The 15,544-nt window shown below is 36.2% G+C and overlaps 1 protein-coding gene across 4 annotated transcripts in view; it reads right to left on the bottom strand.

Annotated features, from left to right (window-relative positions):
* Positions 1-15,162, bottom strand: part of LOC129263828 (epidermal growth factor receptor kinase substrate 8-like protein 2) — a 38,534-nt gene extending 23,372 nt beyond the window's left edge. For 2 of the 4 annotated variants that reach the window (XM_054901741.2, XM_064100870.1), the window contains exons 1-7: positions 14,574-15,162; positions 13,201-13,331; positions 11,866-11,993; positions 10,754-11,013; positions 9,129-9,290; positions 7,893-8,042; positions 6,279-6,352 (exon numbers count right to left, since the gene is read on the bottom strand). In XM_054901741.2, the coding sequence (XP_054757716.2) occupies positions 6,279-6,352; positions 7,893-8,042; positions 9,129-9,290; positions 10,754-11,013; positions 11,866-11,993; positions 13,201-13,277 (851 nt within the window). In that variant the 5' untranslated portion in view covers positions 13,278-13,331; positions 14,574-15,162. The remainder of the gene's footprint in view (positions 1-6,278; positions 6,353-7,892; positions 8,043-9,128; positions 9,291-10,753; positions 11,014-11,865; positions 11,994-13,200; positions 13,332-14,573) is intronic. The other 2 variants (XM_054901739.2, XM_054901742.2) reach the window with 1 other exon arrangement.
* Between the last annotated feature and the right edge of the window lie 382 nt (positions 15,163-15,544).

Raw genomic sequence — 15,544 nt, 5'->3', positions numbered from 1 at the left:
TGTCAGAATTTATTTTGAGTCAAAATTTGGAACAAAACAGAGGCACTGAAAGAACTTTGCTACTAATTAAAAGCTTCCAACCAATCAATGGCTGGCTATATCGGCAACAGAATGATGATTTATGTAGTATATATCCGGCAATTCAGTTTGGAAACCCTTGTTTGAATGCTCCCCAGGGAGTGGAGAAAGTGCAAACAAAGTATGCAGGCAAGGATCTGATGATCGAGGTACATGTACAAAGATATATGTAAAAGGCTTGGAGATGTCACTGTGATGCATACATGTATACATTAGTATATGTTAGTAAAAATGGAATACATTAGTATATTTTAGTAAAAATGGAATATTATTATAATCATTATAATGGTAAATGGAAAATGGTAATTATTTTTACCTGATTGCTAAGAGAGCATTTACCTTATAATTAAACTTGGAAGTAGGCATAAAGTTATACACAACTTATTTGCCCCTCTGGCATATTCCATGAATGTTTGTATTAAAGCAAACAACCACTATTGTTTAAGGTCTATGAGTTGCAAGTCTTTCGCTGAAAAGTTGCGATCAATCGCAAAAAACTTTTGTTTCGCAGCCCCCCATCAAATATCAAAATGAGCCTGAAAACGCACTAAAAACTCACTTCAATACCAGATCACATTTTATTGAAATCTATTTCAATCAAAACCACAAACTACTGTACATGTACATCCACGAAGGAACTCTTACCGGTACATTTCGGCAAAATAAGCCACTATTTGTGCATAATCCATTCTAAATATCTTCAAAATATAAGCGAAGAGCGAAAGTTATCTGCGTCACCAATCCCGAGAACATACCAGATTGCATTAAGGGTGGTATGATATGAAGGGTATGTATTGGGATCATTTTTGTGGGTGTAGCTGAATTCCTTGGTCACAGCAGTTTTATTAGCTATCGACAGGAGGGTAGTCTTCAAGTTCAAGAACAGTCTTTTTCACAAACACAAAGTGTTTTCAGGGCTTTATAACGTAAAGTCTAGAAATTGATCATGTGCCGACTTCTATGATTGACTGCACTGATTATTGTGCATGATAAATAGAAAAATAACCATACAGAAAATACCTGTTTTTGCTCATGATTTTTTTATTTTCATTTTTTTTTGGTGGGGGGGGGGTTCTGCCTTACCGTAAAGCTTTGCCATTGCTTATGGGGCTGATTTCTATGATTGATTGCATACATTATTGTGTATGGCTAATTGTAAGATACCCACACATAACATACCTGGTTTGATTTGAGGTTGACATTCTACTCAGATTACAAAACGCCAGGAAATTTTTAAGTTTGAAAACAAAACTTCTTGTAATAGTAAATACCCAAGCCCCCCCCCCCCCACAAATCAAAACCCCAGAGAGGTTTATCAGTAAGTTCCTCCCTGCTTCATCAAAATGTTGTATTTTAGATAAAAGCAAATTAGGGGGCCCTATGCGTAAATGCTAGCTTGGTTCCACTTTGCAAGTACAATACAAATTGGCAAGGTGTCTGAATGGCAAGTCTACCATCACAACAGACTTTCAGCAGGGAAGTTCAAGTTTAGACTGTACATTTGCTCCCCGGTGACCCTGCCAAGGTCAAAGGTCAAAGAAATACATTGAAAACATGGAGGAGATGAGGATCTCCTTGGCATTGGAATTGTTATTACTGTTGCCATGGGTAACACCCACTGAAGTTAGGAGGCAGCTTTTATTGTTCTCTTTCTTCCTATCTGCCTGTCTCTGTCCTTTGAGATACCTCAATCTCTCTGTTCCTCTCTCCATTACCTCCATCCATTTCCCCAGCCCCCTCCTTTTCCGGATTCCCCATCCCCCCCCTCTCTCTTTCTCTTGGTCTTTTTATGTGGTTGCTGATATATAATCTGGGAATAGACATTATGACAAATTTGAGATGGTGATAAGACTTCTTCATATTTCATATTGTACATGACAATTTCTTCACCACACAAACACAAAGAAAATATTTCTTCTGCTTAGAACTTCCTCTTTCAGGGCTTCTTCTATTTTCTTTACTTATTTATTCAAGAATTTTTCATGTGTTTTAGTAATTTGTTTATTGACCTTTATATTTATATTCATTTATTTATTCATTTATTTACTTATTCAATCATGTATGTATTTAGTAATTATTTAATCTATTTAATTCATTCGTTTATTTGCTTGTTTATTTATCAATTCTTTCATTCATTATATTTTTTTTTCTTATTATTTTTGTTGTTGTGGGGGAAATCTTGGCCAACTAACTTGTATACATTTATTGTAAACTTACTAGTACAAAATACATTAATTGAAACACAATCATCCACACAATAAAGAACTACTAAATAAGGAACATGTTTAATATACACATTCATAATCATATATATTGAACAAACTGGAATATAGTGACCTACACTTTTCAAAGGATATGAACCAGAACTGATAAAAGCGTAATAACATGAAACAGAATGAAATATCATTTGTAGAAAGTTCAAAACTCAGAATCGGGGGGGGGGGGGGGAAGGGGGATGTGAAGAGCTATATATATTTACAAACTTGCGTAGAATGGAGTGACATTCCTTTCAGCAAATTTTAAATCATAAATGATCCACGGCACTCATATATTAACAATAAGTGGCATCAAAGTTCGACTAAAAGTAAACAAGGCATTATTTCAACACTGCATTCGGTTCTCTACCTCCAACAACCGACATGGAAGTATGGTATTGACAAAGAGGGATGATCAAAGGGGAAAAAAGAAAAGGTTGAGAGACAAGCCAAACAGTGTTATTTACTCTCTGTAAATTGCTGGTACTAATCACAAGATTAAATAATCATGCAAATTCTATGACCTCTAAAGTTTGGAACAAGATGTGAGAAACTGCATCCTATTAATAATATTATAGCAATGCAGTGTTTTATCTGAAGCTAAAGGAAAATCATGATCAATGGTGTTGTTACAGAACATGCACAAAGAATACCCATTTACAAACAAGAATGGATTTCGGATTGGTCTTAAAACACAAAGGATGAAAAATTCCTGATATTTTAGAGAATGCCATGCGCAAATCAAATGGTTGGTATTAAAGAATACAAATCAATGACAAATATCTTGTTGTTGCCAATTTCAAAAGCTAAATGTATAGGCTTATGAAATGTAACAGTTTCAAAAGACACATTGTCCAAATGGTTTGAAAACAGGAGAAGCTGATAATTCTTAAAATAAATCAAAATACAGAGAGGGTGTTTTATAGAGCTAAAACATCAACTTTGAGATTGATGAACAACCTGTAGAATGATTCATCAAACCCTATTTTTAATTGTTCAGAAAAAATCAATCAAATTGCATGAACGTTGCGATAAAGATTGCCAATTTAAACATTTTATGGATTGCTTGTAAACATAGCTGCCAACCTGAACAAGAACATTTCAGTATTTTAAAAACTGAAGAAAAAAAAATCAGTATTTTGGTGAAGAACTCAATATTTTCAAAGAAATACCGTAGGACTACACCTAAACTGAATCTTTAGAAAACCTGAACAAGAACATGTCAGCATTTTAAAAACTTTTAAAAAAAAACAGTATTTTGGTAAAGAACTCAATATTTTCAAAGAAATACCGTAGGACTACACCTAAACTGAATCTTCTAATTTTTCAGTACTAATAATCAGTATTAGCTGGCAGCTCTGGGTTTGGGGAACTAAAATTGATTTTCAGTTCCATGAAAGATCCCTCGATACCAATCAGCATCTAAACAAAGTAAACATTCATGTCCATGTTTTGATATGAGCTCTACGTGACATGAAAAAAGAGACGCCTAATACCGTCGATCCTTCATGATTCATATCCGTCTATTTGCTTGTATATATGTTCGTGTAAGATTTGTGAAGGAAGGTTGAATAGACATTGTGTGGGTCATGTCTACACCCTTTTTATCTAAGAAATTGAATAACATGTCCTGAAAAAGAACAAAATTATATATCACTGGTTTGACTTTGTGATATCGTTTGGCCGCATGTATTTTCAAATATCATGATGGGAATGCGTGTCATAATTTAATACATGCATCCCCAACGTGATTAACAACATTTCTATGTGTTTTGCCATTTCTCATGATGCAGAATCCGTGTAAATTGAGCTTATTGACTTGATGCTGAATGTATTTTCATGTAAATTTTTGTGAAGGGTTATGCAATTCGGCTTTTCAGCCGCTAGATATATACCCTTGTTTTTTAATAAACCCTTTTGAATAAAATAAATTAAATGAATTTTAAAAACATTTTTTTCGGTAAATATACGAAATACCTTTTAAGAGTAAAATAACTTCTTTGATGCATCCACACAATATATTCTTGACCTCCACAAATTTTCTGTTGCCGGTTCATGAGAAAAACATGTTGTCTACTCTAGGGGGTTTCACAAAATTTACATGTAAGTGGGACTTGGAGTCGCTCTTAAATTCCCAATTGCACCGAAAACTTAACGCCTCACTACATTGGTCAGATAGCGTGCACGGTACACGCACTTCTGCATATCCATCCATCAGATTACGCATCAAATAATATGAATGTGTTGGAGTTGAACCATGACTCTAAGAAGGTGTTGTAAGAAAATATTTGCAATCAAATTCAAATATTCTGTTGCAATTTTACCATTGATGGATCAATTTTAACTATAGCAAATTAGATTATTCTGCTTGTTTTAAGGAGCAGATTAGCAAATAATCACCAATTTATAAGGGCGTTGCAAGAAACTTGCGATCAATTGCAAGTCTATTTTTGGTTCCTAAATCAAGCATATGTCTTGTAGTTAATTGTAAATTGGTGAATAATTGCTAATCTGCTCCTCAAACAAGCAGAATAATCTAATTTGCTATAGTTGAAATTGATCCATCAATGGTAAAATTGCAACAGAATATTTGCAATTGATCGCAAATTTCTTGCAACTCCCCCTAAGTCACACTGAGGTCTGTGAAATAGACCCCAGGTAATGGTTTCATTACAAAGTGTTGCTTAGGCCCGAGATGCCCATGAACCCGGCTCCGTCGGCTTTTGAGCCGGCTTCAAGCCTGCAATAGACCAGTTCGTAGTTACTTCATGGACAATTTTGGTCAAATGACCTTTCATTTCCTTCATTATGATAGGCAGATTTCAAAGCAAGATATTACATAAGCATGCCTTACATAGCAGGATGAAGAAATTGAATAGACCAGGTGACTAGAATAGTACACCAATGAACACTTTATGAAGGTATTTGTTGCATTCCTACTTTGAATGCATATAATAGAATGTTATACAATATACTTGTCAAACTGTGAAATGCCAGTCGTTCGTGGACACTTTGTTTTTTGTGGATGTAAATGAAAAACACAATTCAAAAGAATGAATAATCGGGACATCAAAGTTGGTGCTTATCTCATTAAATTTCAAACCACTGTGTAACTTTAGTACCTTCCTCTGATCATGCGCATAATCTTCTGATCATGCGCAGGGTGGAACTACGAACTGGCTTATTTGGGTGATGTTACACATACGCCAGTGGGGTGGGAGTGGGGGGGGGTAGGGTGTTTCACAAAGATTTAAGTATGACTTAGAGCTGCACTTAAATGCCAAAGCGTACAAGATATTCAACACAAAATTTTATTGACTCTATTAAAAAAGTCAAACTTAAATCTTTGTGCAACACCCCCAGGTGGGTGTTTTGTTTCATAAAGCTGTTTGTAAGATACAATTGACTTTACGCACGACTGGTGATCCTTTCGTGTGCAATGTGATATCCCTATGTAATTGAGTTTTGTTCCAGTCGTGCGTAACTTTACAAACAGCTTCATGAATATACCCACCAGGAGCACGTAACACAAAACTTAGCAATGATCGAAGAACATTTTTCTACGATCGATTCCATTGACTACAATGTACGATCAATCGTGAAAATCAAGTGCACGATTAATTGCTAACCTTTGTGTTATGGTATACAGGGCCCCGTCTTACAAAGAGTTACGATTGATCCCATCAATCGTAACTCTATGGAAATCCATTAGTGTCATAATTTTTTCTACAGGAAATTTGAAAAATGTCCTTTGTAAACAAAGGAAATCACACAAAATTGTCAAGATATCAATGACATTATGGATATTCATTCATATCTATAATTTTTTTTTAACCAACATGCATTTCATATGTTGACTTTGCTGGCTTTCCATAGTTGCGATTGATCGGATCAATCGTAAGTCTTCGTAAGATGGGGCCCTGTTTTGGTTTATAGAATGCCTACCTGTGTTGTTTCTTCTTCTTGCCTGATGTATGGTAATCGACCGCCTTCTGTAGGGATCTGGCGATGTCTGGAGCCTGGAAGTGAAATGAAGGAAAAACAACAGAGAATCATTCATTCATTCATTCGTGTGGAGCGTTGTGGCCCAGTGGATTAGTCTCCGGACTTTGAAACAGAGGGTCGTGGGTTCGAATCCCAGCCATGGCGTAATTTCCTCCGGCAAGAAATTTAATTTTGCACCCGACCCAGTTGAGGTAAATGGGTACCTGGCAGGAATTTATTCCTTGAAATGCCACCGTGCTGCAAAAGGCTGCGGGACTAAAGCCAGGGTAATAATATACAATTAAGCGCGCATAGGGACGCATTTGGCAGTGATATGTGCTATATAAGCATGTTGGTATTATTATTATTATTCATCCATTCATCCATAAATTCATCCATCAACCTATGCATGCATCCATTCATCCCATCTAAACATTCATCAATCTGTCACTGGCAACACATATGTTGATATTCAGCGTGCTTTTACAATTATCAGGCATAATCTAGAGATGCCCCCACAAAATATCTTCATACAGCCTATAGCCCGGTAAATTAAGTCTTAAGGTTAGGATATAAAACAAAACAAAATATATACATCTGTTGTTTAAATCATTATTCCACAGACACTGGACATTGAACAAAAGCACTAAAAGCACAGCATCCATAAGCCACTGTACATACCATCTCTTGCCTCCATTGTCACAATTCAATGATAAATTAAAAGATTTAAGCTTATCCAGGCTGAAACTTTACAATCGGTATACAGTTAGGCAAAGGTCATCGCATGTTTCAATACAATCATCCCTTGTTCAAATTATTTGGTATGATAAACTTTGAAGGCAATATATTTACAGATGCATTGATAGGGCATGCATACAAAATACAGATCTTGTCAATGGAACTGTTATCCCTTTCACTTTAATGATGATTAATAGCAACACACTACATGTATTGGATCAAACATACTTTAATCCAATGTCCATAAGTACAGATTTTCAATGCAGCTAGGTCCCTTTCATGAAAGCTTAATTGTCATACATGTATGTAACATTTTTTGCAAAATGGTGAGCTTATTTTCCTAAGTGGTGTATTAAAGAAAGATGACATGCTAGTGAGAGTTTTTTCACCCTTTTCCTTCTCCTCTCCCTTTATTCCTCATCCTCCTCCTTTTCTTCCTCATCCTCTGTCTTCTTTCCTCTCCTTCTCTTTCCCCATCTCTTCCTCTTCCTCCTTCACTTTCACCTTCTCCTTATTCTTCTTCTCCTTCTCTTTCTTCTTCTCCACCTCAATCTTGTTCACCTCCTAATTCCTCTTCTTCTCCTTCTCTTTATCCGCTCCCTTCTTTTGTCTTCTATTTCTCCCATTCCTTTCCCTTCTCCTCCTTTTCCTCCCCTTCCCACTCCTTCTCCTTCTCTTTATTTTCTTCACCTCATTCTCCTTCTAGTCCTCCTCACAATATGCAGAAATACTGTTGCAAATAGCACTCAATGAAAGTTTCCACACAAACATGTTCATATTCTGTTCTGGGGGTGTGAAAAGGGAGCTATCCACTCCCTGCATTGGCAGTGTACTCACCGAGATCTGTTCGCACTGGAACATCATCATCTCTGGAACTCTCTTGCTGGTATATCTGACAATGATGACGAGTAGACTGTCGTAGTTACACTGCTTTAACTCGGCCGAGACTGCTCCGATGTCCTGCAGTGGGAACACCTCTAACGTTTCCTGGAAGAAAAATGGATTATACCTTTTAACCAAACTGAATATTATATGTCTTGATTTTTTATTGAAAAAAGAAAGTATATAAAGACTATCCTAATATACACAGCCTATGGCAGGAGATATAGTGTGTCCTGTCTTAACAGCAACATTCTAAGTCTAAAACCCTATCAACTACGCAAGTAACCTACTCAGTGTTTTTTTTTGTCGTCTCCCTGCATCTTAATCTGTTAAACATAATGCAACCGGGTGATCTCTTTTCAAAGCCTACGGTAACCCCTGAATTCAGTAGTAAGCACATTGAGAACAAAGGTAAAACAATGGCTACCACTAACGCCTGCCTCAGTTAAAACCTAAATATTGTGAGTGTTGGTTCAGTAATGACTAGATGTAAATGATGAACAAGGCACAAATTCATTGACAACCTCATAACGCAAAAGATTGTAATATCTTTTTTGTGTCGGTGTGATGTCAGCGTTTGAATTCATTATAAATATTTTAATCTTGCAGCTAATGCAGTAAGTTGCAATCCTTTAGGTCAGACAGGAGTCATCTGAGACATCTTTTGAAGCTAATCCACTTTCTTAAAATAAGAAATTGCCTTTCTCATAAATCTATTTTTTTTTGTGGCCCAGTACTGTGGAATTCTTTGCCGGTTAATTTGAAAACATCTCGTTCATTTAATATTTTCAAACGTAACGTAAACGTAATTTCATAATTGATAATTAAACATGTTTGTAAATATATTTTTTTATATAATCTAAATCTTACCACTTATGTATCTATGCCTTTGTAATGTCTTCTTATTGTTATTTATATTTTGTTACTTTTGATATTGTCAATAATTATTATTCTTTTTAAAGTAAGTTAGGTCGGCCATTTTATAAGGATTTCTTTTTCCTTTTTGGCTGTTTCCCTCTCAATGCTTTTTTTTGGGGTAAACTTTTATGTCTTTGATGTTATGTAAACTTTGTTCCCATGTATTTACCACAATTATGTTCATTTTATGCAGAGAGCAAAATAAACTTGAATTAAAATTGAAAAATATTGGTTGCTTAATCGATGCAATGATGACTACAAACAAACATTTACCTGAGTATATTCATCCATCAGCACCACTTCCTTCTCTGTGACCATTAGTCTGACGTCCTGCGACCAGATCTTCCCCTTGGCGTCCAGTATCCTCAGCTTACGGATGCCATCTTCTACCGACACCACCCCATCTTTCTTATCCATAGCAAATGTGTAGAGATGCTGCGGAATCACAGAAAAAAAAAATATCAAGGTTAAGGTTCGAAGCAAGGATACCAACTTCGCAAACAAGAGGGGTGTTTCACAAAGATTTAAGTATTTTTTAAATTGAATTAAATTCATTTATTTTCCATTAAAAACATGCAAAATCAAGAATATACAAGAATTACAAAGTATAGAAATGAGACATTATACAAATGATGTATCATACTTTAAAATAAATGCATAATACTTTGTTTTATACACTGTATATACATGTACATATTAGGAAGGAGTATGCTTGTAGAGTATGACTTAGAGTCGCACTTAAATACCGAGTTGCGTAAGGTATGAAAGGCTTGACCGCATTGGACAGATCGTGTCATGAGGACGCGCACTACTGCGTATCTACATGTATCAATAAGACCCCGCGTTGCATATCATGTACGCGTCGGCATTTAAGTGCGACTTAAGTCATACTTAAATCTTTGTGAAACATCCCCCTGATTGTAGTAATTTGAAGGACAAGAAAAATACATTTTGAGATGAAAAACAGTATCGATCAAACATGGAAAATCTGTCCACGAACAAGTATTTTTGGTTCTAAATCAATAAAAAATACGGCAAAACAGGAAGGAATGATTACCTTGTTGAAGGCATATGGTTTTGATTTTTCAGGGGGCTCACTTTTCACAACTTGCTAAAAATGGCTTTGAAACGGCGTGACCACAAAGCAGTGTGACATTCTAATTTGAAATTATCATTATTTACAGTAAATAATGAATAACTGACTGACACAAATTATGAACAGCTTTATGGAAACACCATCAGTTCCCTCAGAGAGGAATTCAAGCCCTTTTGCGCTCTGCATGCTTGCGTACAAGCATTCAAATTTTCTTAGCAATCAGGTAAAACAAAAATTATATCAACCATCACCACTCTGATTATGATAAGAGTTTTGGGCGTGTCATGGTCTAGTGGTTCTGACTTTTGCCTTTCAAACAGAGGGTCGTGGGTTAAAATCCTAGCCATGGCGTGTTTTCCTTCAGCAAGAAATTTATCCAGAGTGTGCTGCACTTGACCCAGGTGAGGTGAATGGGTACTCGGCAGGATAATTCCTTGATTGCACGAGCGCTGAAAGGCAGCTCAAGCTAAAGTCGGGGTGATTTAATAATAATAATGCGCATCGGAATAGATGTTTCTAAATAGATGGCACTATACAAATGCCGATCATCATTATCATCATCATCATTTCTAGATAGATGGCAGTATGCAAATGCCTGTCATCAGAATCATCATCATCCTCATCATTTATCATCATCATCATCATCACCATCATCATCATCAACATCATCTTCACCATCACCATCATCATCATCATCATCACCATCACCATCATCACCATCATCATCATCATCACCATCATCATTTATCATCATCATCATCATCGTCATCATCATCACCATCATCATCATCTGATTCCTTACCTCCACTGGGAACCTGTTGGACCTGTGCTGCGGCTGTGCGTGGTGGTGGGAGGGGACATGGGCCTGTTGCTTGGGGTGTGGCTGCTGCTGATGGGCGTGGCCATGTGGGTGTGGTTGGGGTTCATGGTGGCCCTGCTGGTAGGAGACAGGCCTACGGGAGGGGTCGTACTCCTGCGGAGGGTGACCGTTGGGGTACGACACCGGTCTTCTCTTGTCTCTGCTTGGCTGTTCAGCCAAGTGTCTAGGGTCTCCATACACCCCTGCATAGAAAGAAATAGGAAATAACAATAAGATTATGTCATTGAGAAAAAAATGCTTCTTGGTAAATAAATCAAACGCATTGGTAAACAGTGATTTGACTTTTTTTTTTATCTGAGCTGCAAGGTCGCAATTGCTGCCTGTGGCAGTGAAATGTCGTAAAAATGAAGCCCAGAAAAAGTTTCACTTTAAAATCATTATTTACAGAATAAAAAAAGTGCAATATAAAGTGACAAGAACCACCACAATAAATATATTCGATATAAATATTGTTACGTTAATCTTGCCGAGATATGATATAAATTATAATTTTTCAGTCACAGATGTCTTGAAAGCAGCTGCAAAAATTAAATTGTTCTTTGTCCCAAATATTTTATAATCCACATGAAGAATATTAAATCAAAGTTCAAATTTTTTTTTTTTAAAGATCTTTGTATGGGGCACCACAAACTTCTGCACTATTATGGTGAAAACAACCATTGTATTTCACCATACCCCTGGGGAACTTTTATGAGTAATTAACCAGTATGTTTGCCTACTTCTTGCCTCGGTAAATATACATGTATATGTCTTATAAGCTTCTTATTTTGTTTTCAGTAATTCGTGATGTTTTGGTCCGCACCAGGCCCGCGCTAAAATAGTACGCATCACACAATCAAAATTATGTTCAGTATTAAATAGCAGAGACGGGCAACCTTTACGATCACCTATTAAAAAACTTGGGCATGTGGGCTATTTTAGACAGCGCCATTCATATACTCAAAATTTTATGACTTGGCCTGGGACTGGTCCGGATCAGCGAGTTACTAAAAGTGGTATTAGGCATACAGGGAGAAAGTACACAATGAACCTACCATAGTGACCCTTATGATTGTTGTTATTTGCACCTCTTGAAGGTCCTTCGTGTGGGACGCCATTTTGGCGCCCGTTGCCAGTGGGGTAGCCATTGGGTATGTGACTTCTGTCCATCTGGCCATTCGTTCTGTTGACGAAAAGAAAGGAACGAAAAGACGATCAGAAATATTGCATCGATTGCTGCATTCAATGATCCACGATACTATCCTTTCAAATATTTTGGGGTGAGATACAAATACAATCTAACTCATTTCTTTCTTCCCACGTTCACTTTCACTACCAGTAGAAAATTCAACCACAATTCAAGCCCCCTTCAGACACAAACATGCATCATAAATTTCAACAATCCAACCTAATGTGTCCAATACATTCTAACGAAAAAAATTTTAAAAAATCACCATCAATCTCAATACTACGAACATCATTCCTCAGTTTCCTCACATAATTTGCAAACTGTAATTAATTGATGGAATTCCTTCTCTTTTTATCTATTCTCTTTAACGCTCAGAGATATTTTCGTAAAAAGTGCTACATAGATGTTTGGATTATTATTATTCTATCAGATTAAGGCTTAATATGTGTACTGTAGATCCAGTCTGAGGTTACTTTGATATTCCATGTATGTCACATGATTTACACCATGCTGAGTACTGTCATTTGCTAACTTATCATACGGGTTACGAATACCATCTGGGCCCCAATGCATAAAAGTTACCATAATGGCACTTACCATAATGGCACTACCATGATGGTATGGTAATAAGGCTAGACAGCCAATCAGAATCAAGGATTCCATGAAAGATACCATTCGAAAGCACATTTACTATAATAGTAACTTTTATGCAACGAGGCCCTGGCATAATCCAAACAAAAGTTGATTTGAATACACGCACAGAAAACAAATTCAGATGCACTACATGTATAATACTCAGTGATCATTTATTTTAATGATTTCCCTTTTTATCAATAAAAAGTGATTCATGAAAGCAATACATTTATTTTCCTTTGTTTATTTACTTTTATTACACTGATGTACATATTTGCATATATTCACTTGTTTATTCAATCATTCATTTATTTAGTTATTTTTCAATCATTTATATGTTATATTTCTATTATTAATATTTATTTATTTTATTCATTTATTCATAAATTTATTTATATATTTATCATACTATTATAATTTTTTTATTTATTATTATAATAATAATAATTATCACTATTATTATTATTTAATTATTATATATATATATTTTTTTTGGAGGGGGGGGTATTATGGATTGCAATGACAAACTGAACATTCACAAATCATAACGACGAAAACGAATACTCACTGTGGATGGTGGCCCCCATGATGTCCGTAGGGGGACTCCTGGACGTACGGGTTCTGTCTTCCTGTCGGAATCGGCATCGTGGGTTTCGTTACGGTGTCTCTCGATCTCAAATTCTAAGATTCATCAACCACCTGAGGAAATGATATGAATATGAAATAAAAAAAGGTTGACTAGTAGACGACTAACAAAAAATGTCGAAAGTGGTCTTTGGTACATCACGTGGAAAGTCATAGAAATGACTAAGAAAAGTGAATAGAGGTACATACTCCTAAAGACAGCCAGTCAACCTGCCTGAAAGTTGGGTTTTCTCGCCGGCTCCTGCTCTACAACTCCTTTCACAAATTTTCAAACTTCCCTGACTTTCCATGACCACAAATCTTTCCAGGATTTTCCATGACTGTGGGAACCCTGTGAATGATGGTATTTTATTGTGAGGGGATGCAATTCTTGGGTATGTGCATTTTAACAAGCCTTTTTATTGTTTTTTGTGCATGCCCAATTATTTTGTTCATCTATGTTTTTATAATTATGTGACAACCATAATTTTATCATCACCACTATTTGTTTCAGTTATGTTCTGTTGATACCTACATGTATGCTTTGTTTTATGTTATTTATATCTCCTTTGTGTATGTATAATTTTGTTCTCATTTTGTTCATTTTAATGAATATGGAAATAAATGCTGAATTGAATTGAATTCTGCATTATCCAGAGTTGAATTCTATATAAAAAATTGTAAATTGTATCAGCAATAACAACTATCATAAATAGTTCACAAGTGATAAATAGTACTGTAAGTATCAAAGGTAGTCCTGAACTGAAAAGCAAACACACATGAAAAGTTATCAGAGATGATAAAATTGTACCTGTACATTCCAAAGGGCAAGTATTATCTGTAGACATAGATGTTGAATTGCATTGCAAAGCAACTGAATGTAAACAATAACATAGAATAAAAACAATTAATGATGTACAGTATGTGAGCCAATACAGAATTTACGAGTAAAATAAAAACCAAGATACTCCCGCTCTCTCATTCCCAAGCTCTTCCGCCCCCATCCTCCCCCTGCCCCCCCCCCCTGCAAAAACAAATGTGTTTGGTATCGGTTATTGATCAAACTGAGAAGAATGTTGTTTTCATGATATCAAAGATAGAAGTAAAAGGTGTACAAATGTATCTCACACAGGGTGGGAGGGGGGGGGTCATACAATTCTGGTTAATTTTTTTTCTGGTAAGGCATTTTTGCATGTAGCTTTGAACCCCTATATCTTATTATCCAGTAGCCTACTGGATCTGGGCGATCCCTGTATAAAGCCTATGAGAATTACAGAATCCAGCAGTCGAAGGGTTAACAGTGGAGTAGCCCAATACCTTCATCTGTCACTTCCAAGTGGGACTAAAGTCGGCAAAGAAAAATCCGCAGTCAAAACAGAAGTATTTTGCAGCCACTTTGGTTAATGATTAAATCCAAATTAAACAGGAACTATATCCAGAGTCGGTGGTATCCTGAAACTACTTGCAACTGTATGAAGCATCAATCTGCAGTGAAACTAGTAGGTTTTTATAACCATGTCCTGCTTCGGCTAAATCATTAAATCCAAACTTAAACCGACACTAGCACATCCACATCTCCGTAGTATTGTTTTGTCCAACTTCTGAAACTAGCAAAGGTATGTAGCAGCAATCCGCACTAAAAAAGTTAAAACCAACTTGGCTGCGGGACTGGCTAAATCCAAAATTAAACCAGAACAAACACGTCTATATCTTTGTTGTATTTCTTTCTCCAAACCCCGAAACTACAATGTAGCAAGGTATTCCAAAATATCCAATTTACTGCATTTCACTTGAAGCGCACAGGAGGACTTGATGACTTTATTCTAGGAGGTAATAATAATACACAAATGCAGTCAGCACAAGACCATGTACACACCTATCAATGCAATGGGCATATAATAGTTCTGGTTCTTTGCCCATATTCTTACCGCCCCATATCTAAAGAAGACCAATGAACCTTGGACTATGACGTTTCAATAGGACGTTTTCTAAAAGAACACAATGGTGAGGGTGTGTTCCCACAATAAACTTTGATTGCATGGCATGTCGTCCACATCCGGAAGGATATGTAAATCTGTAATGATGGCATACATGAAAATGTGATGATTGCATTTGTGAAATGATTGCCTAAATGAAATCATTGCCTGTGCCTGTATCAACTTTTTGCCTACATTATGACTGCCAAAATCAATGACAGTATTGATTCAAATGGTTGCCCAAAAGATTACTCATGATTGCAAATATTTGAAAATGACTGGCAATTTGATTTCCAAATCAAATGGGTGAAA

This window comes from Lytechinus pictus, chromosome 6 (assembly GCF_037042905.1).
Source record: "Lytechinus pictus isolate F3 Inbred chromosome 6, Lp3.0, whole genome shotgun sequence".
NCBI lineage: Eukaryota > Metazoa > Echinodermata > Echinoidea > Temnopleuroida > Toxopneustidae > Lytechinus > Lytechinus pictus.
This window is presented reverse-complemented; position numbering and strand designations above follow the sequence as displayed.